This window comes from Mytilus californianus, unplaced genomic scaffold (genome assembly GCF_021869535.1).
Source record: "Mytilus californianus isolate M0D057914Y unplaced genomic scaffold, xbMytCali1.0.p SCAF_22, whole genome shotgun sequence".
Taxonomy (NCBI): Eukaryota; Metazoa; Mollusca; class Bivalvia; order Mytilida; family Mytilidae; genus Mytilus; species Mytilus californianus.
The window spans coordinates 3,295,402-3,317,828 of NW_026262671.1; the positions used below are offsets into that span (position 1 = coordinate 3,295,402).

The following is a 22,427-nucleotide window of genomic DNA, read 5'->3' on the forward strand; positions in this document are numbered from 1 at the left end:
TTTCGAAAAACAAAACAAACTTAAACATAGTCTAGTCGAGAAGGACTTGCCATACAAAGTAACAAGATTTACTTAAATTGTCATGGCAAATCTTAAGTACTAGTGCTTACGAAAACTCATACGAAGGTGCCAACAAAAATACTTACGTAACAAACTATTGATATATATAAGGTCTCATTTTTTTTGTGGCCATATGTCACAGATTAACAAAAGAAAACCCTAGACAATGTTGTTCTTACACAACGTAATTAAATCGAAAATGAACAATACTTCGGTGAAATTATTTGAAATATCTTTAAAATATATGTACGTACATCAAATACACTTTGCTCTCCGCCTAATACACTCATATTAGTTAACAGCTGAACTTACAAGGACAAGCATTGTCGTTACATATTTGCTCATTAAAACTGGTTCCAGAACACCAGGCTCCCAACTCGTTTGGGGTCGGTTTTGTGCAACTGCGTGTAACATTTTGTAAAGCACCGCCACAGTTGACGGGACAAGATGTTGTTGTGTTTTTCCAGTCTGACCAACCACCATTTCCTAAGTAAGAATATGAATAATTATCATTAGATAAGTTGCCAAGTTTATACAGGATGGTACAACTTTATTAAGTATTGATTTTAATGATCTCTGTTGATTTGCAACCATTCGATCATCAACAGATTCAGCTCAAGATATTGAAAAGTATAACAGACCAATGGACTTTTTGTTTTATTTAAAAAAAGAATCATTTAAAACAACATAATCAGCCTGAATATGTTTTTCGTAACCTTCCATGAAAATTAGAAGCTTGAACAGTATAACTCCTACAAAAAAAAAGAGCTGAATTAGGGGCCACCGAATGACACACAAACCCACTCACTTGTAGCAACCATCATGGTCAGTGAAGAAAGAGTAGTTCAGCTGAGTTTTTTTCAAGTACAATTTTTTATAAATATATGACTCTTACTCCAATACTTAACATATAGGTCAGAAAATGTTTTGATATCATTAGCCATTTATATCTAAAACTAAAAAATAAGAATTTCACAATTATTTAAAATTATCATGATGCTTATTATTTAATTCCAGTCATATTTAGTTTAAAGGGTTAAGAGGTTTTAGAGAAGCTCAACATTACATTGTGTGATACAATGATTGATTTCAAGACAACTGATGTAATAATATTTGTCATCATTTAGCACTTAATTTAGATTACAGAACAAAATCATCGTTATATTAATTTTGTATGGTTTAATGCTTGATCCTTCCTAATCCTTATGGGGGTCGTGAAAAAACATTTTCAATTAACTAATCATAGATACCAGGATTAACATTTTGTACGCCAGACACGCTTTTCGTCTACAAAAGACTTATAAGTGACGCTAGAATCGTAAAAGTTAAAAAGGCCAGATACAAAGATGTGGTCAGCAAGTTTGGCTGTACCTGTAGAAAACTTATTTCAAACGGAACAGCACATCCTAAATTTTACGGTGATGTTGTAAACCGAGCCCGGAAATGTAGATACGATCCGGGTAAACTTATCAATCCTTTAAATAAACTTATTCTAAAAGGTTTCCTATTCAACACTGTAATCAAATCTTTGAATATTGTTTTTATTGGTATAAATATTGATTTTATTATCAGTATATTTAAAACCATACTAAATATTACACATATGTACTTTCACGGTACTACAATCTGTCAATACCCATAGTTTGGCATTGCACAAGGTCATGTTTTCTCTGACTGTTAATGACGTCTTTACACTAAATCCGTTGGATGTTGATATTTTAGTCTTATATACATGATTTTTTTTTGTTAGTTGTTATTGGCTTTGAACTAGCTGTAAGTAACTGCCAGTACTCTCAAATCTATACTTAGTCTTTTTTTGTTGTGGGGATGTATAAGTACCCGTCCACGTCGACTCTGTGTTTTTGTTAGATGTATTTCTATTCATATTCGTCTGATGAGTTAAGCCTTTTTCAACTGATTTTCATAGTTTGTTCTTATGTTGTACTGTACCCGGTTAGGGGGAGAGGTGAGCGCACACAAACATGTTTAGCCACGCCACATTCTTTATGTGCCTGTCCCAAGTCAGGAGCCTGTAGTTCAGTGGTTGTCGTTGGTTTATATCTGTCATATTTGTTTTTAATAAATTGATTAATTAATTTGATTAATTGATTATGTGTTGCTTAACGAACAGTGGCACATATTTTATGTTTTTCAGGACAAAACTAGTTAGCAATGAATAAAATAAGTAGGTCCTGTAATAAAGGACGTCCGGAATAAAGCCCGCGGATATTTGAACTGCCACTGGAAAAGTAATGTAAATTGAATGGGGACATAAATTTCGCCTTGCAATAGGGCACTTATGGGTCCTCGAAGAGTTGTTGAAAAGGTTCTCAACGTACAGAGAGCATGTCACTCCTCTTCCACGAGGCATGGGATTTAACGTCCCAATTCTGACAGGACATAGCCGCCTACTTGTACATCCAGCACAGCCAAACGAACGCACCGTTGTGGCAAGGGTTTAACTGCCGGTCGGAAGAAGACCTAAGTGACCTCTTTTCTGTTTCTCAGTCACCCTTAAGGTAAAAAGACAAAACAAAGGAAGTCTCAGAGAAAGATAATCTTTATGCTTTGTTTTGATTTATATATGTTCGACACCCAACTTATATTATTTCTATCGCAATGCTTTAAACATAAAACATATTATGATTTGCAAATCAAATAAGAGAAAGCTGTCTGTTGAGAATAGACATATAGCAGGGCCGATTGTTTATTTGACAGCAGCATGCATGTAATTTGTGTTCATAGGACACCAAGTATGAAAACGGCAGTCACCCGGGAAAGAATAGTCGAAAAAATGGTCTCACATTTTTTTTTAAATTGAAAGATTAATTTTGGCGGTAAGATAGAAGAAACGTGTAGATAAACATATACCAATGGTTTTTAAATTTGGTAAAATGGAGATTTTATAGAATGTTATTGTATAATGTATTAATACCCATTATGATTCATTGAATAATCGTGTTGAAATTGCTCTGAAACGAATAAGGGCTGTTATAGAATTTCGCAGTCTTATCGATATGGATTCATAAATTCATTAGGGAAATAAGAGCTAAATAAAGTTTGGTGCTTTCGAAGAACTTTTCTGGTTTAATCTTCATGAAGAACGTTAAAACAAAAACGGGGCATAAAAACAACAGCTAAATACAGTGTATATGCAAATATGTTATAAATCATCGCAGTTCCGAAATACTGACAATTGAGCTCATGATCCCTTTGGCGACGAACTGTCCAGTAGCGACAGTAGCATCCCAGTTGTAGAAAAGACATTAGAAGATGTGTTTCTTAATTCAGAATATGAAAGTTATTTTGGAATACAGTCCTGCATAGATGATTCATAAGATAATTATCAAACGTGTCTACAAATTTGAATACTTTCCTCTGGCTTAAACGCAACAAGTTATATAGTTTTTATTATAGCAGCCGTATAATCTATCCTAAATCTGTGTTCATGGGTACATGTAAAGATAAATATTATGAATGACTAAGGATACTACCATGCATTCATATAAGCTAGTTTACTGAAAAAAGTAATTATTGTTTGAAACGTGAATGCTAGATGTCTACTTATCACGCTTTGTACTGTGTGGCTGCAATTCTATTAACCTTTGCCTAACATCTTCTAGTATTCATGTTCAATGTTCAATTTTGTTTGGTCTTGAAAATAAAACACATAATATGATGTATATTGGACCAAAATGCATTGTCGTCTTATTAAAGGAATTAAGGTATAACTCACGTATGCAATTGTACGTAACTTCAAGAGATGCCGTTCCGTTAGCACCACATGAACTACCAAAATTACTGTAAGTAACGTTAAACGTACATTCTGTCATCCTGTTACATATATTCCCTATACCATGTAAATCATTGTGCCTGCAGGTTCGTTTTTCATATTTGATTGCAGCTATTTCCATTTTTTCTTTTAATTCAATTGAACATGTTAAATAAGCTGTTTCTTCCTCCATATAGTGCTTAGTGAAAGGATCTAAAAGAATACACCATGTACAGATATACCCAGTTATTAACTTTAAAATTTACACATACTAAGTTAATCTTTAAATCACCTTAAGTTTTCTAGCAGTGAAAGTAAATCAATTCTCAAGAAATATTAAAACAATATGAATCTTTTCTCTTTATTTCTTTGTTTCATGAAAACAGCAACGTTTTATACATAAGAAGTTGTTTGCGTACATAGTTACTTTAATGGAGATTGATTAATTTAGAATGTGTATGTTCTCGAATACCTATTTAGTTTAAAAGGAAGAAAGGATGAATGGTGAAAACGTTAGCGAAGATGAACAAAAAGTAAAATTACAAAAATACCGAACTCAAAGGGAAATTCAAAACAGAAAGTCCTTTATAAAATGGCAAAATCAAAAGCCTAAACACATCAAACGAATGAAAAACAACTGTCATATTCCAGACTTGGTACAGGCATTTCCTAATGTAGGAAATGGTGGATTAAACCTGATTTTATAGCTAGCTAAACCTCTCACGTGTATAACAGTCGCATAGAATTCCATTTAATTGACAACAATGTGTGAGCAAAACAAACAGACATAATAGGTAAAAATGTCAAAAATTAGGGTATAGCAGTCAATATTATAATATAATCTAATCACTATAAAAAACAAATATCTATTTCAACAAAGAAAAAATGGCATATAGACACTCTATAAACAAAGTATACAAGTAAAAATGAAAGACAAGAATACAAAATTGACCATAGCACAATAACGGGATGTAAAAGTACTAAGCCACGCCAATAGTATATTACCAAAATGGGCTAAAGAGTAAAGGTTAAAAATGTACAAGGACAAATAAAAAGAACACTATAACACGTAATTAAGATGACAAACAACGTCAGTAGTTAAAACTATACTTTAAGACCATCATGTATTATTTTTGAAGTTGATACGGAATATTAATCAACAATGTCTTTGTATGATTATCTACCAATGAACTGTTTTAGACAAAAGGACGAGACGTTCTTTACATGACCCTAAACTTAAGGCTTTGGCATCAATTAATTACAAAACAGTTGTTTTTGTCAAATCGGTAAAGGTGTGGATTAAATGATGGATGTCCTTAACTGCGTCCAACGTTTAATGTACATGTAGTCTATTTGTTACAACGCATCTAAACTTACTAGAGCAGTTTTGAGTGTTACAGATTCTTTCGTCTACATTGTTACCAGAACAGTTGTCACCATTTTCATTTGGAGCACGATTTGTACACATTCGTGACTTGGTTTGTACACCTCCACCACATGTCACAGAACATGAGGAATAGTCACTCCATTTTGACCACATACCATTACCTACAAACAGGTACTTAGCAATTAAACATGAAAAGTAATAAGCGAATAAATTTTATGCAGCTTTCACGTATTTCGAGACAAACATACAAACACACACGGAAGAAAAAAGGAGAAGCAACAGTAAATGAAGTACTGTATACATTATTAAATCATATATCGATTTCAAAACATCATAAATAACAACCGATATTTAAAGGAACTTATATTTATATGCCTGGTATCTATCATGAGTTTATCTACAACTATTCAGTTTGATTCGAATCGATATTTAGAGTTTTTTTAACAGAATTCGTACCAATGGGAAACTAGAAAAGGCTATGGTGGCAATGAGTGTTGACATATTGGTTGCATCGCGTATAAAGGAATTTACAAGCAATTCTTTTATTGGTTCTCCAGAAGATGAAGATCAAATGCAAACTACTAGTTGCCAGTAGATGTCAAACAAAAATAACAAGCTTCCATTACCGATGGTGCAGGTGGGGTCAAATATAGGGTAAACATGTTTACAAAAATGGAGGCTTGTGCAATTAACAATATGCAGATAGCAATTACGTTGTTTTAGATATAAAATTGTTCAAATATCTATCCGTGATATTCAAGCAGACATAATTGCAGTTTACTTAGTTGCTTTACATTAATTATTGTAAACAAAATTTAACTCTGCCTCTAAGTAGGTAAATTCTGTGAGCTGATTTACCCATAATAGACAAAGTTTAATATCGGGTTATAATCGTTACAATATAAACTTACGAACACAGTGATAGTTTACGTCAAGTAAATCACTGTCTGTCCGTTTTAACAAACATGTCATGTTAATGTTATTGTTTAAACAAGACTACCAGAATATCGACAATAGAATATACCAGATGATCCTAAACTTTTTGCAATGATGAAAGCAAATCTCGACATTCGCGGTTGATCTTTTAAATTTAACAAAAAATAGACTACAACATGTACAATATGAGTTCGAATGGACCTTTAAACATTTTACATTTTAAATCAATTGTCATTTTTTAGCATTCGAAGCGCTTTTCTCGATTAGTATTCTTATTAAAAGATAAGGAAACATATAAGTTCAAGCTAAATAAAAACTAAGAATGGAATGATATGAATATATGTGGTAAATTTCGACGACATTAGTTTACTGATGTTCAAGTCTCGATTGTCGATTAAGAAGAGGCACATCAAAGTAACAACACACTGATAAAATGGCATGAACTCAAAAAGCCTCACCCACAATAAGAATTCACACTCAGTCAAAATGCTATAATAGGGAATAGGAGACAATCGGTAAAATTACAGATCAAACGACTGTACTGGTATCTAAAGAACCATCCCTACTTTACAAAAAGAGAGAGAAAAAAAAATGAAAAACAAAAACAAATATAAATAGTTAAAAAACAGATATCACAAACGTGAAAAATCCAGCATTTGATATTAAGTAAAACGAACATTGGAATTCTAATACTTACAGAATAAACAAATAACAGAAAAGAAAAAGAAAAAAAAAAACGACAAAAATTCGATATACCAAATATATCAGATTGCAAGATAAACCCAACAAAATATAAAATCAAGTCAGCCCTGTTTGTAGTAGGCAAGAATAGACATATAATAAATAATAAACTTACATGTGCATAAAAAGAAGAAAGAAAAAAAAAAACACAGATAACGAATTTACATTTTATTCAGTGTTGGAACTTACACACAACACCAACTAGTCTAGTGACAAACATGTTGAAAATATTTGAGGTACCTTTGTCGTATTGAATATAAACGGCAGATAACGTTGAAATTGTATTTCACTCAGTGTTTATTATTGCGTGTTGCAGGAACACAAACTATGTGTATTAACAATAAATGATCGCATGTTGAAAACAATGACATGACTTCTTCCTCCTTCTCTAACCAAGGTGGAAATCCGCTTATTCATAATAACACATTTGGCAAATTGAATACAAAGACAATCCATTAAATTAAATGCAAATGATATTTGATTGTTTTTTTTTTTATAAATATTCCTCAGTTATTTCCTGATAAAAATTCCTGTTATATTTGTTATCATGAAATAAATATTCTTTTAGCCACTGTCGAACTATTTAAACGAGGAAGAATTCCTAACATGTATTTTGCGATGATGGCATAATAAATTAAAAAATTCTAAACATGTTTGAGAAAATATCATCCAAACATTCATTTAGCCGATTATGCAGAGAGAGAGAGAGAGAGAGAGATAGTTTTGGTTAATATGTATATGTTGATGACGGGGCAAACGATACCTATGTATACTATTTTTTCCAAAATAAACGCCTTGGTTCATGTTGATTATGTAAACGTTAGTCGATGAAAATATGATGAAAATATCTTTCACTTCAGAGCAAAACAGAAAACATCAAAGTCTCCGGTAAAAAAAATATGTCTTCCTGTAAACCAGTACTTTGCATGCTCTGTGTACAAACACATTTAAACTTCGACTCAGCGTCGTGTCGATTACAAATCAAGGTTAATATTCATATCATATTAACGATGGACGCAAATGACACAAATGAATTAATTCTATTTAAGTAGATTTACTTTTGTACTATATAAAAGCATTTTCTTAACCTTAACTCACCTAAGCTTCTAAACAACTGAAGATGCGCATAAAACAATTATATGTATTTGTTTAAGTACATTGAAAGGTATCTTTAAGTTGATGCGAATAGCGTTTTCACAATAAATAAGCAGAGGGATTAAAAAGGATCTTTCAAAACAGAGTTTGGGAATTATAATGGGTCTAAACTCTTTAATTGAAATATGCTATTCTTTCATAAACTTTCCTACAAAAGAATTAATTGATTATACATTAAAAAAAATATCGTTTTATATTTGTAATCACTAACCTGCGACTGACGTACTCAATATAAATAAAGTCGTCAAGGCGATATTAAAAAGTCTTATAATCTTCATTATTATCGTTACAAATTTTAAACAGGAAGAAAGGGGATTTAACCAGGACATATACTTTAAACAAAGAAATGTCACGCTAATTTGAAAAATATTATTCCCTTATGGTTTAAACTTACATTTTTATTCACATGTACACAATAGTTTGACGTACATCACTAAATTTGAATCCAAAAAGAAACGTACGCATTGTCGTGCTAAATTTAACACCACTCGTAATTCAGAAGTATTAATGAACAGTAAGTAGATGTGTGACAGATCCGAAAAGCAAGTGCACGTTAAAATCATTACTACAAAGCTGTTGGTAAAGAAAGGCAGTTTTGTTCAGTAGTACTACATAATTGTGTGACGAATTATTTTAAGGTTATTCACTAAATTAGATTAGTATCGGCAAAAATGTAGAAGTCACGTAGGTATCACACGGATCCAAACAATGATCACACATTACAACTTCTCACTGCCAAGCTTTTAACCGGAGATGGAATTATTCTGTTCAGTAGTACTTCATAAAAACTGTAACGGAATAGTTGTTGGACGAAGGGACGGACAAAGTTAAAAAATTATATCCCTTTACTCATTGAATAGCTGTATAAATACAAATACATAATTGTTAATAATTTCTGACCAATCTTAAATACTTTAAAAACGTTGTTTCCCGGGAAGTAGAAAAATATATAATTTTGGCTTAAATCTGTAGAAAAAAGAAATTGCCTTGTTTATTTAAGTCTGCAACTATTATGAGTTAGTGAATGTCAGATAATCTCTTTATCACGACGAAACATTTGCTTTATAAATTGTTTTAAGGATTAATCTTTTGTAATAATTCCACGATCACCATCTGAGATGACTACAACAACAGTGGTATTTATTAAGAGACTACAATAAATAGGAATAATAAATAAATACTACTACTACTACTACTACTACTGCTGCTACTACTACTACTACAACTACTACTACTGCTGCTACTACTACTACTACTACTACTACTACTACTACTACTACTACTACTACTACTACTACTACTACTACTACTACTACTACTACTACTGCTACTACTACTACTACTACTACTACTACTACTACTACTACTACTACTACTACTACTACTACTAATAATAATTATAATAATAATAATAATAAAAATAATAATAAATACAATATATAATATTAAAAACAATGTATAATAATAATAATACATAAAACTTCAATATAAGATAACAAAGTAATAAATATTAAATCTTATCTTTTATTTTGAGCAAAGGTGAAAATTTGCAATGCATTTTTTATTTTTAGTTTCCCTGTTCCTTGCAATTTATACTTAGTTATAAAGGCAACCTTTGTTTGATTATCAAAAAATGTGTGTCATTTATATAAAAAAAACATCCTCAAACTTATAAATGAATTCATTCAGAAACCTTAACAATACCACTTCCCTTTACCGTGAACTGGAACAGTGAAAACAATGCACACTTAATCGTGTACATACACGGTATTGTTGAAATTTATATAGTCTAAGATGCAGAGAAAGTTCTTTGCTGATTTGTAAGTAATGTAATCTGGTAACATGGTTTTATGTTCCGGAAAATATTCAAATCAAAAGAAAAAATGCATAGGAACAGTATATTAGTGTATGTTTAGATATTGTTGGTCAAAGTCGAATAAGTAATTTCATGGATTACCAACATGTGCTTTGGGCATTGTAAATTTTTCCTGATTTATCCATTCATTATACGATTCCAAAGCTAGTACCCAGTCGTACCAAAGCTAAGAAAATAAGAGAATCGATAATAGAATAGTCGACAGTGAATAATAAGGATCAACGACAGAATAATTATATCTAAGACGTTGACAATATGGAAATAAGAAGATGTGGTATGATTGCCAATGAGATAACTTTCCACAAGAGACCAAATGACACAGAAATTAACAACTTTAGGTCCCCTTACGGCCTTCATCAATGAGCAAAACCCATACCGCATAGTCAGCTATAAAGGGCCCCAAAATAACAAATGTAAAAAAAAAAAATCAAAAGAGAAAACTAACGGCCTAATTTATGTACAAAACAATGAACGATAAACAAATATGGTACACAGTAACAAACGATAACCACTGAATTACAAGTCTGCAGCAGTTGATGATGGCAAATGGAGAACTGGACAAGTGATTATTTCACTGGTACTCTCGCAATTTGTTGCTGGTCCTCGAAAACTTCAGTACATCAGTAAAAAATATACAAGTAGATTTTTGTAGTTTATTTGACGGGTTAAGTTGGTAAAAAGCGGAGGAAGCTGTATCGGTTGTTTCTTTAATCTCTAGTTCAGGAAGATATATTAATCAGAATCAATCAGAAAAGTTTGGACTGGTAATGGAAAGAACATCATCAATATACCTGTATGGGAAATTAATAATCTTGGAGTTAAACACTTTATTTTTTTTTAATCAATTCGTAAATTTATAAACAGACACCTTTAAAAAGGTTTGCAATAAATCATGTCTATTCGAAAGAACTGACTATTGAGTTGATGATACCATCGAGACTGATAGTCTACCAGCAACGGTATCGACCCAGTGCTGTAAAAATTGAAAACGAAACTTTATAAATGTCATTCGGCCGAGGCCCTTTTCTAGATATACCTTCACCAGGAACGCTCAATGCCGAATGTTTAAAAGCCAAGGATGTATAAGAACCAAACAGTCAAATAGCAATATGACATCAAAATAAAAGAAAAATCCATATGCTTCTAAGGTAAACTTTTCCTGAGGGAGTTGAAACCTTAGTTTCTCAACAATTTCTTAACTTATAAAAGGACAATTTTAGAAAGGTTTGTAATAAATCATGTCTATTGAATTGATAATACCCTCGGGGACTGAAAGTCCACCAGCAGTGGTATGGACCCAAGGCTCTAAACAAATATTAACACTTTTAAAATGTCTTGCGTTCGAAGCGCTTTTTTCTTGGTTTACCGTCATCAGCAACGGTCAATGCCGAATAATTGAAAGCCAAGGATGCACAAGAACCACAACAGTCGGAGAGCTACATGTATAGGTAAAAAAAGGGCCTAAATATTATAACCATATCCATGTAAGGCCACTGTTTGCCTGAGAGAGTTGAAACTCTGGTTTCTTATCAATTTCTAAATTTATAAACGGACTAATTTAGAAAGAGAAGTTATAAATCATGTCAGTACCGAAGTACGCTGTTTGAGAATGTATGCATTTATTGGAAGCGATTTAAATTACAACAAAGTCGGTTTATCTGTAATTTACCCGATTATGTCATATTCCCAATAGCAACATTTTGACTGAGTGTGGATTTCCATTGAGGGCGATGAATGCAAAGCAGAAGAAGCTTGCCTTAAAGGCGCGACCGGTCTCGCTCTGTTCGATTCCCTGACATTATGCGTGTAGCCTTGATTTGTCCTTTGTTTAACATGATTGAATAGTTCGATTTAAACATTTGAAATCTATTGGTACAAAATTTAGATTCGTTTTCTTATTACTAATGACATGAATTGAAAGCTATGAAAAAGACTTGTTTGTCTGAGAGACATATCAATAAACACTAGATTATGATCATATTTTTCTCAATGCTTTTTAAATCACAATTTAAGGAGAGCTGATTTCAGAATTAGATATAAGATAAAGTAGTGTAGATTATTTAAAAGTCATACGTTTTTATTTCATTACAAAATTATATACATTGACGGAGGATATTGAAGAAAATATTTAGATTTTCCAGTAAAACACGGCTGATTAACAGGATCTTGAAATACTTCGCCACAATTTTTTTTCTTTGCTTTGCAGGACCGAGAAAGGAGTTAAAACACAATATTGCAAAAGATAACAGACAGAGAGACAATGGCGAATCAATATTGCGACCACAATAGTCCTTATCAAGGGACTGTTTAAAGACTAAGAAAATGTCAAGATCATAATTCGACCGAAGAAACCGAAAAACAGGTTATGTCTGGTAAACATGATTTATTTATTAGTTGTAATTGGCTTTGAACTTGTTGTTTGTTAGTTAACGTGAATACTCTTATATCGGTGCTTTGTGTCTATTGTATTTATGCCATGTGGTTTACAAGTGTTTTGTACCTATTCATTGAGTTTAGCCATCTGCATCTGATTTTTACAATTTGTTTTTGTGTTGTAACACCACTGTCCCATGGTAGAGAATAACTGAGCGCTCACACACGTGTTTAATTCCACTATATTCTTTATTTACTTATCCCAAGTCAAGAGCCTGTAATATAGTGATTTTAGTTGGTTCATGTGTGTCATATTTGTTTTTCGTAAGCTATATCGCATAAATTAGGCAGTTACTTTTCTGGTTTAAATTGTTTCACAGTTTTTTACGTCGAGGCCTTTTAAAGATGAACGTACGTTTAATAGGGGTTTCTCATTGTTGAAAGCCGATCGGTGATCTATAGTTACTTTTATCTTTGTCATTTGTTCAAATCTCATCAATCGATTAAGAAGGTACTAATAAAGGTAACAAACAAAACACTGAGGGATTCGAATTAACTCCAAAGGGACCGAGACCAAGTTCGTCAACAGGGTAATAATCTCTTAATATGTAAGCATCACCAGCCATGTGAATCTACATTCTGTCAAAAGTGCATAATCTGGTATAGGACACATTGGTAAAATTACAACCTTGACGACTATTTTCGTGTAAGGAGAACATAACTTTTAATGAAGTTCGTATAATGTGAATATACACGAGCGTAACGTGTTATAAATGTAAACGCCATGAGATTTGTTCTTCTAATTTTTCTATTTTATTCAATGAAACATGCAAAATTACATAATACCTTATTAGGCAAAGTGTATAAAAATTACGTATCAATTTATAAGATATAAGAAAAAATATTGATTTAGGTTTTATATACCACTCCAATATTGTAGATATTCTATCCCACACCACTATGTTGTGGTCAGCAATACTTTCTTACATCTTCTTTTGTATACATAGACATGTATGTAAAGAGTCACAACATAATTTTTAATGTTTTACTATTAACAAAAACCTAAAAACATACAGAAAATAACTTATATTGCACTAAAAGATAAGAAAATGTCATGGTTTATCATCTAGTCTATCCCCATAGCCACACATTTTATACATCATCACATTCCCAAACAAAGGAAAATATTTTTCACTGATTTCTGAACAAAACGGACATAATTCAGTTTTGTTTAATTTGCATTTAAATACAAATGAATTACATGGTAAAATCCTATGAACATGAACTTCTTAAAATGAAAATGATTTAAAAACAAATGTCTCGCTATTAAAAAAGAGGGGCAAAAGATACCAAAGGGACTTTCAAACTCATAAGTCAAAGCTAAAACTGACAACGCCATGGCTAAAAAAGAAAAAGACCAACAGACAAACAATAGTACACAAAACACATAAACTGCATAGAGTAAATAGTATTTCAATCTTCCATATGTATATTCAAATATAGTTCCCATGCATTATTGGAAGATAAAGCCAATACTTTATTATCTTCCAAACATGATTTATAAAAAAGGTTCTGGATTAATCTTCTTTTTTAACCTTATCTACCTATTTATTTTCAACAGTGTTCTACATTCAGTTACCTTCTTCATGATAATAATTTCCCATCTATTTGGAATTGCTATCATTCTACCATAAAAGTCTATACAAAATTGATATTAATTTTATATTTTCTTAAACAATTTTCATATGAAAATAAAGTAGTATTCCCTGCCATCGTATCATTAAAAAAACAAAACCACACTTCTCTACTAATTTGAACTTAAAGATAACCTTTCCATATATTTTGATGTTTGGGTTTAACCATATGGAATGCGTCATATTATCAGTATTATTCCACTATAAAATCATTTTGCAACATGGAAAAGATTTACCAGGATATCATGCCAAAAAGGATTGACTTGCTTAGGGAATAAAATAATCCATCTTGACTTAAATGTAAAATTTTGTTTTTTCTCCGAATGTCTGCATATAACTTCTTTATCATTGACAAAATATTTTAGAAGACTTTTTTGTCAAATGTACTACCATCTATAACACCTTTTTTGTTGGTGTCTTTGTTAAATTTATTTGTATGTTGGCATGAATTTTTCAGTCAGTTGTGTTGTATGTCATGGCTGAATGTTTACACAGCTTTGGCTGTTGGATCCCAATATGTCTGTTTGGGTTGGTAATTAAAATCAACTGCTGTACAAAAGGGAGGTTTATCTAGCTTCAAAACCAGGTTTTTTTTCGGATAATGGCTGTACCAAGTCAGAAATATGACAGTTGTTTTTCACTTGTTCCGTTAGTTGATAACGTTTGACTTTGTCAGTTTTTATGGACTTCCCCATTTTGAATTTACCTTGGAGTTCGGTAATTTTGTTGAACCTTTTTTGCAAAAACATCAACATATGTACCAATAAAAGCGATTAAATTATGTTTACATTGCCTAGGACAAAAAGTCGTTGAAGGGGATTCTAAATCTTGAGAAAAGTTGAAATATGAGTAGGGAGCACCTTAAACGTTCTAAAACTATCTATGATGAGTTTATTTACAATCTATCAAATAGATCTTCAGTCTGAACCTTGTTAGCACCTGCAGTACAAAATGTTATCAAAAATTAGTGAAGCGCAATTTGTCAATGTTTATATTAAATCATACGGAAATAGATTGTATCATAAATAGTCAACGCTAGACTATATACCCTGCTTTCAGACGCATCACATGAATGGTTGTGTATTTTCATACATGGCGGTTTTTGGAGCAGACATTTCCAAACAGTCTTTTGGTGTTTCTTGGTCCTGATTTTGTTCAAGTTCATCATAAGGATTTACTTCAAAATCTCCTTCAGTTGTAGATATATACTGTCTACAACTACCTCTGCCTCTCGTCCGTGTTTTCGTCATGAGTGTCATCCGCCATTTCCAAATGAAAAACAGAACAACTATTACAAGAATAACAAATACTAGCCCACCAATGGAACTACACACCGAAATAATTATCAATTTAATACTCAAACCGGATTCTGTATCAGTGTGAATGTATATCTTTGAACGAAAAAGAATTGTTATTTCGAATACTATTTTATCAGTTCCGTCCTCACATAATATTTGGACCTCATATCCCAATGTTGAATTACTTGTCGAATGGTCGGGTACATGTAAATATGCCTCTATGAAACAAAAAGAGCAAATTACAATTTAAATATTGTGTACATATTAACTTCTTCATCGAAATGTAATGCACAATATAAACATATAAGCTCTAAAACTACAGAAAAATAAAGTTTTAAGAACTTGTATTCGATTTACGTTTAAAAAAATCGAAAAGAAGCAATCAAAACACATTGCATAATTCAAGTGTCATATTTGTCATTTCTTAAGGACATCAATGAGTCAACACAAAAACACGATTTTTTATTTGTGCAAAACTTTATGGTCTGAAGTGGTTTCCCGGGTGAATCTGAATCCGAATCATTACACCAATACATCAAAATAATTGCAAATATAATCACGATCAAGTGAATAGACGAATGTACAGGTGCCAACAGTACTACAAATTCAAAACTTCAGGGATTTGAAGTTGTATTTAAATGTTCAATAAATGCATATCTGGTCATCATTTTCATAAAGGATTAAGGCTATAATGGCCTAAAATTGCCCCAGATTTACAAAATGATAAAAGTTTTAACCGAACAGATTTCTCTTCATAAATTATTAGAATATGAGTCAATAATTAAAAAAAAAAGTGTTTGTCTAACAAAAAAAAAGAAAGTTTAATGAAGTCACAGTGATAGGTGCAGATGACGTCATAATCGGGAAAATGAGCAAAAATACAGAAATTGGGATGGTTTTCTTACATTTTGACCACCGCACCATGCTTGCACCAATTTGAAATTTTAACATTTTGACAAGTCAATACATATGAACCTTCAGATACAAATTTTTTTTGGTGCAAGGTTGGTGTGATAGTTTATTATATATTTTTGATAGCCAAGTAGAGCAATAAAGAGCTGAAATTTGCTTTAAAAATGAGACCTATTCTTCTTACAAAGTTTAATTTATACATTCTTATGCTCATATGAGTTTTACTTTTTCGCTTATGATTCAGTAATAGGTATTTCTAATATTATATACGTAAGTATACCTAGTTTAACTTACAAAACAAAACCCAAAAGCAATGAACTACATATTATAAGGGAGTCATGATAATTTTAAGGAAAAGTTTTTTTTTATAAAATATGAAATTTTAGATAGACATACAATATAACAAAATCTGATCATTTCATATGTTTCTGCTAATCTCAATTCAAAATTTGTGTTCGAAATGGGACAATCTTCTCTGATATTAGGGTCTGATCCAGGATTTATGAAAAGGGGGATGGGGTAATTCCAGAATCAAAATCTACAGAAAAAAGTTAAAAGATTTTATGCGTAGATTTACATTATTGGTGAGAAACGTGAGATTTATTTTGTTGGCGATCAAAACAGGAAGGGGCACATGCCTTTATACTTGCCCTTTTGATTGGACACTTGGTATCATCATTTTCATTAGTTTTGGTTAATGATGTGAGATCTAATTTGCTTTAGTTCTTAATGATGAGACTAAACACAAAAACTGGATACATAGAGAATGATGCAGTATTGTTTTATGTGTTAATCTATATTAGCTAAGTTGCAAGATAGGTCAAACTTAACTTATATAATCATGAATGCTTTCGTCATCCACAAGTTTAAATTTCTGTTTAGTAACAACGGTTTGAGCTGTAAACAATATATGTATCATCATGTGGCATGTATGGTCAACGGATTCGACAGATACAAAATTAAAGAAAAAACAGTACTCAACACAAATTAACTGTTGACACAGAGATATGTCTCGCCTTTTTGTAATTTTTATAATATAATGCAAATATTGAATCCAAATGTCAATATTTAAACATAAAAACTATGCAAACGTTCAGCGTAAATAAACCATGACTTTAGATGCAGGACCAAAAAAAAAAAAACCCCCATTGAAATGAGAAATGCCAAAACTTGTAAAACTGCATACCAAATAACATTGACCCATCATGAGTGGTTCCCTTAACACTAACCTAAACACACACTTTAAATTATAAACAATGTTAAAGTTCAAAAGTCAATGAACCATGATAGGGAATGGGGCTAAAAGAGAAACGAAAGATACCAGAGGGACAGTCAAATAATTAAATAAATAATATCCATGGAAAAGAAGACTTGCAAATGCTAAATTATACTATCATTAAGTTAAAATTAGTGGTTCCTCTTAACCAGATCAAATCACAAACTTTAACATGTAAACTATGCAAAACATTCAAAGTCAATAGATCATGACTAATGAAGTGGGCCCAAATAATCTCAATGGAAATGAGATGTGTCAATGCTAATACAACTGCATAACAAATATCACAGGCCTACCACTATTGGTTCCCCGTAAACTGACCTAATCACAAACTAATACATTGTTGACGCCGCCAATGCCGTAGTAAACCGCATAACTAAGTCTCGATTTTTGACTCCGTCAAGGCGAGACAAAAACCCTGCCGACTCTACATAAGTACTGTAACAAAAATATACTTATTTAAAAAAACACCCTTTAATGCATGTTTCTATATTTATTTATCATAAATAATTAACATTTAATTATTTTTTTCGCTAAATCATTCTTCTTGTCGCTAATTAGTGAGACCTGCGGCGAGGAATTAAAAACTTAAAAGGACTCCATCCTGCACTGGAGACAAAATCTGTTAATATCATCAATAACCGGTATAACGGAAACATTATATAAGATGTACACTTGTTAATTCATGCAAAAAGTAATAACCAGTAATTTCACCGTAAGGGCAAAGCATGGTACACTTTTTCACTTTACAGATGGATTCAGAGAAGTGCATTTCGTTACCACGTTCTCTTGAAGAATTACTGTTGTTTGTCTACAGTTTTGTTTGTGGTTATTTCAACATTGATTTTTATCCTTGACTTTTTCCTTTGAGTTTGTTACTTTTTACAATGTGCATCTTTAATCATCTTTTCGTTGCAACATACTTAAAGTTAAATCTTGTGAAATAGAAAACAAATTGCCATTGCCATGGGCAAATATTTGTTGCTAGGGAGAAATTACAATGATTTTGCCAAGAAATGTGCATTACATTGTGATACATTTAAACAGCGTATAAATGCATAATGCACTGCACGTTAAACAGGTTTGATTTCAAATATAGAAAGATTTAAGCTGTACATTTAGTGTATGCAATGACTTTATCTCCACCATTTAACTGGTTGCTAGGCAACAGAATAAATGAGACAGACCCAAAATGCCACCATTTTCAGAAGGTTTGTGATATAGAGTTACAACATGACAAATTAAATGAAATTTGGGGGTGGGGCCAAAAATAGCCCTTATCGCCGCTTTTCCTTTATCAAAATAACTTTCATTTCCGCCCTTTATGTTGTCATTTGTCAAGACAATTCCGCAAATCAAGAATCTTAGCTAGCTATAAAACCAGGTTTAATCCACTATTTTCTACACAAAGAAATGCCTGTACCAAGTCAGGAATATGACATTGTTTTCAATTCGTTTGATGTGTTTGAGCTTTTGACTTTGCAATTTGATATAGACTTTTCGATTTGTATTTTTATTTTTTCACTTTTTGTTTTGTTGTTTAAATTTGTTTTACCATTGCCTATAATCTCTAAAGCTAATGCACTCTTCAGAGGAAACGTTTTACTCAAAACGCAAGAAACGTTATCAGTCGAGGGATCTGCGACATTGAAAATGTGAAAACTGGAATCGTCTTGAAGTTCTTGTGGGTCTATGCTTAATTCTTCTATTAAATCTGTCACAACGGGTGGCTGTTAAAATAAATATTTAAATATTAAAAATATATATATGTACCGCAACAGTAACGAAATCAATTCTTTATATACTTTACGTCGTCTTCACGTAATATTGAGAAAGCTATACATTTGTACATTATCTATCATATCTTATAAATAGAAGATAGTTTTGTAGTCTGCAAATTTCAATATTCCAGATCCTTTGATTTTTCATATAGTTTAAATAGAAATTACTGATAATTAAAAAAAACTCCGTAATTTCGTTAGTTGGCTGTAATATTGTTTTTTTACCCATTATGTCTTTATCCAGTTTTGGTATAGACTTGAACTACCAGGTTTATTTTTAATCATTTTTTTAAAAAACGTTTCTAAAATTATCCCTTTAGCACACGGTCGGTTAATCATAAGTAAGAACCTCTGATCATTGGTAATGTGATGTTTCAAATAATACCTTACAATACATATAACTGTTTGCTGATACTTACAGCATTGGATGATATTATGATAATGGTAGCTTTGGCCAAATTAAAGCATGAGTCCTGAACCGTCAGAGTAAAGTTTAGAATTGAACTTCTCTGACCTACCACATGTGGAAGAGCCTTCTTTACATGAAGACTTCCTACAATGAAAAGAAAAAAAAAATGAAATACCTTTTACTTTTTAGATTAAAATGTTTATCTTAGTATCAACTTAAAAGTCCATTGTTCGGTTTTAAATCTATTTTATAGAATTTACTGAACGCATTATCTAATGATTGACAGGCTCACAGAATTATCAGGTGGATTTTGAAACTTAGTGGACACACAAAATCATGACCTGTATCGCAAGTGTTATGATTGGCTATAGCACGAAATCAGTACGGACAGTTTTCAATGTATTTATGTTTTTAAGGCTCAGTCTTTGTCAAACAATCTATGAACTTATGCTAAAATAACAGACTGTAACTGAGTATGTTTAAGGTTATAAAATAATATATCACAATCCTAACATTTTTATTAAGTTAGTGATGCTTATGAATAATTTTTCCAAATGTCAAAATTTGCCATTTGTAGGAATTGTATGTAAGTTTGAGTATGCCAAGAAACACAAAACAAGGAGATAAAGGATACTTTCAAAGGTATTTTTTCATGGTGATAAAGTAAGCAATTAGCTGAAAGGTGCATCGCTTACAAATGAAAAAGTCACACATTACATGCATTTACTGAGGACCGCCTCCGGGCGCGTGTTAGTCGCTGCGTTGAAAACCCATTGGTGGCCTTGGGCTGTTTTCTCCTCTAGGTCGGATTGTTGTCTCTTTGACACATGTTTCGTTTCCATTCTCTATTCTATTAGCGTTATTTTTTTTATTATACAATATATTGCTTATATACTAAGAATATAAGCCAATCTGCTTATTATATTACATCTCGTTGTTTGATACCACAGAAAGTTTAAGACGTCATAAGAAAAAACTTAAACATTTTTGAAGCTATTCATGACCAAATTAACATGATTAAAACTCAATCGTAAAATTTACCTTACAATATGGTGGTTTAACCTCATGCGTGTATATGAAAGTTTACCTGCATACCTCTGTTTGTTTGATGACATAGAACATAATATTTTAATCGAAACATACTAGATTCTAAACGATATGAAATTCTTTTTTTTTTATTTAAAAAAGATAAGAACAGTTAATTTTTACCCACTTAGTTTTGTATCAAAATAAAAATATTCATTGTTGTAATCAAGTTTAAAATCTTTTATAAAGTCGCCGTAATCTGGATCATGTATTGGAATTGTCATCACAAATGCATCTAGCTTTAAGTGATCAGGGATCGTCACAGATTCAGATGATCTGGCAATAGTGACTGCTCTATCTAAAGTAGAAATCATAGAACAAAAAAGAATCCTGCAATAGTTCATTTAAATGCATTCATTCAAAAAAATTGTATTGAATACTGGATATTAAAGAAATCGTTTTTGATTGAGTTTGTTGCCGTTTCTTTTGTTATCTACAAATGCAATTTGATGTTCATTGTCCGTTAAACGCAAATAATTGCGTTTGGAAATTTGTGTTATACTTCCATTTACCTAAGATTTAATGACAACGGACATGGTTTTGTGGTCGCAATATATTTATAATAACCAATGATTGTTTCCACTGCCAAATTTGGAGATAGAGAAACAATAATACAATTTGTGTATACCCAAGGTATAGATTACCTTAGATGTACTCGGAATTTTATGTTATTAACGCTCGTCAACTTCGTTTTATATGATTTGACTTTGCAAACGTTTTAGTTGGAGCGCCGCTGATGCGTCTTAGGTAGAAACAACGCGCTTATGACGTACCAAATTATAAGTCTTGTACCTTTGACGAGTTTTCACTACTCATGTGTAAAAATCGTTTGAAATGGATTATCCGTAGAGAAAACACTATATTTGATTTTGACATAATATAAGTGATTTATTACATTAAATATTCAGCTCAAATGTAATTTAACAAAATTATGGTTGCAATTATTAAATAAACTCATCATAGAAATTTTTTAATCTTTCTCACTTAAAATATAGACATAAGTAACATACTTTGAGTTGTTGAATAATTGAGAGCATATATTCTGTTGGACAAGTTGCTTAAACTCTCAATATCAACAACATCTCCCTCATTGACAAGATTCTGAAGCCTCAATGACAAAGGACATGGTTGTGTGGTTGAAATACAATCATAATAACCAATGTTGTTTCCACTACCAAACCTGGAAATAAAGAAACAATAACACAAGATGTGTCATTTTAATGAATTGAAAAGCTGTTTTTTTCAATAGTACATAGTTAATATCAAGGTACTTAAAAAGACGTTAGAAATTAAAGTCAAGTTGCTATCTCGTGACGGTCAGTATTTAATTGGTGGATGAAGCCGGAGAGCCCAGGGAGAACCACGGACCTTCGGTAGGAAAACTTACAAACCTAGTCAATTAAGATTGAAATCGAGCACACCTGCCACGTGCGGGATTCGAACTCACAACCTGAGTGTTGACAGGCTAGTAATACATTAGTTAGACTACTTAGACCACTCTGCGACCGAGGCTCCTAAAAGATTGATAATAGCTTCTAATTGTATTTTTCTCGTGGAAGAAATAACGACAGAAATGTTAAAATAAAGAATAAAATTTACACAAGAAAAATACTCTTTCTGCATCTATTTGCTCACTTAGCATGAAGGGTCAGGTAACGTTCTGTCTAAACT

General features: G+C 31.8%; 1 protein-coding gene and 1 long non-coding RNA gene across 10 annotated transcripts in view; both read right to left on the minus strand.

Moving 5' to 3' along the window:
* LOC127732114 (uncharacterized) overlaps positions 1–22,427 on the minus strand; it is a 127,246-nt gene that overhangs the window by 83,616 nt on the left and 21,203 nt on the right. For 2 of the 9 annotated variants that reach the window (XM_052241167.1, XM_052241173.1), the window contains exons 2-4: positions 5,210–5,380; positions 3,797–4,045; positions 373–546 (exon numbers count right to left, since the gene is read on the minus strand). The exons of 3 other annotated variants lie outside the window; for them this stretch is intronic. In XM_052241167.1, the coding sequence (XP_052097127.1) occupies positions 373–546; positions 3,797–4,045; positions 5,210–5,380 (594 nt within the window). Of the gene's footprint in view, positions 1–372; positions 547–3,796; positions 4,046–5,209; positions 5,381–8,262; positions 8,340–22,427 lie in introns of those variants that run through there. 4 more of the 9 variants (XM_052241165.1, XM_052241169.1, XM_052241166.1 and 1 more) reach the window with 4 other exon arrangements.
* On the minus strand, positions 13,086–21,931 carry LOC127732116 (uncharacterized). Its single transcript, XR_007996068.1, has 4 exons — positions 21,767–21,931; positions 19,681–21,054; positions 19,036–19,210; positions 13,086–15,510 (listed from the first exon to the last, which is right to left on the minus strand). It is a non-coding gene; the product is annotated as an uncharacterized LOC127732116 (long non-coding RNA).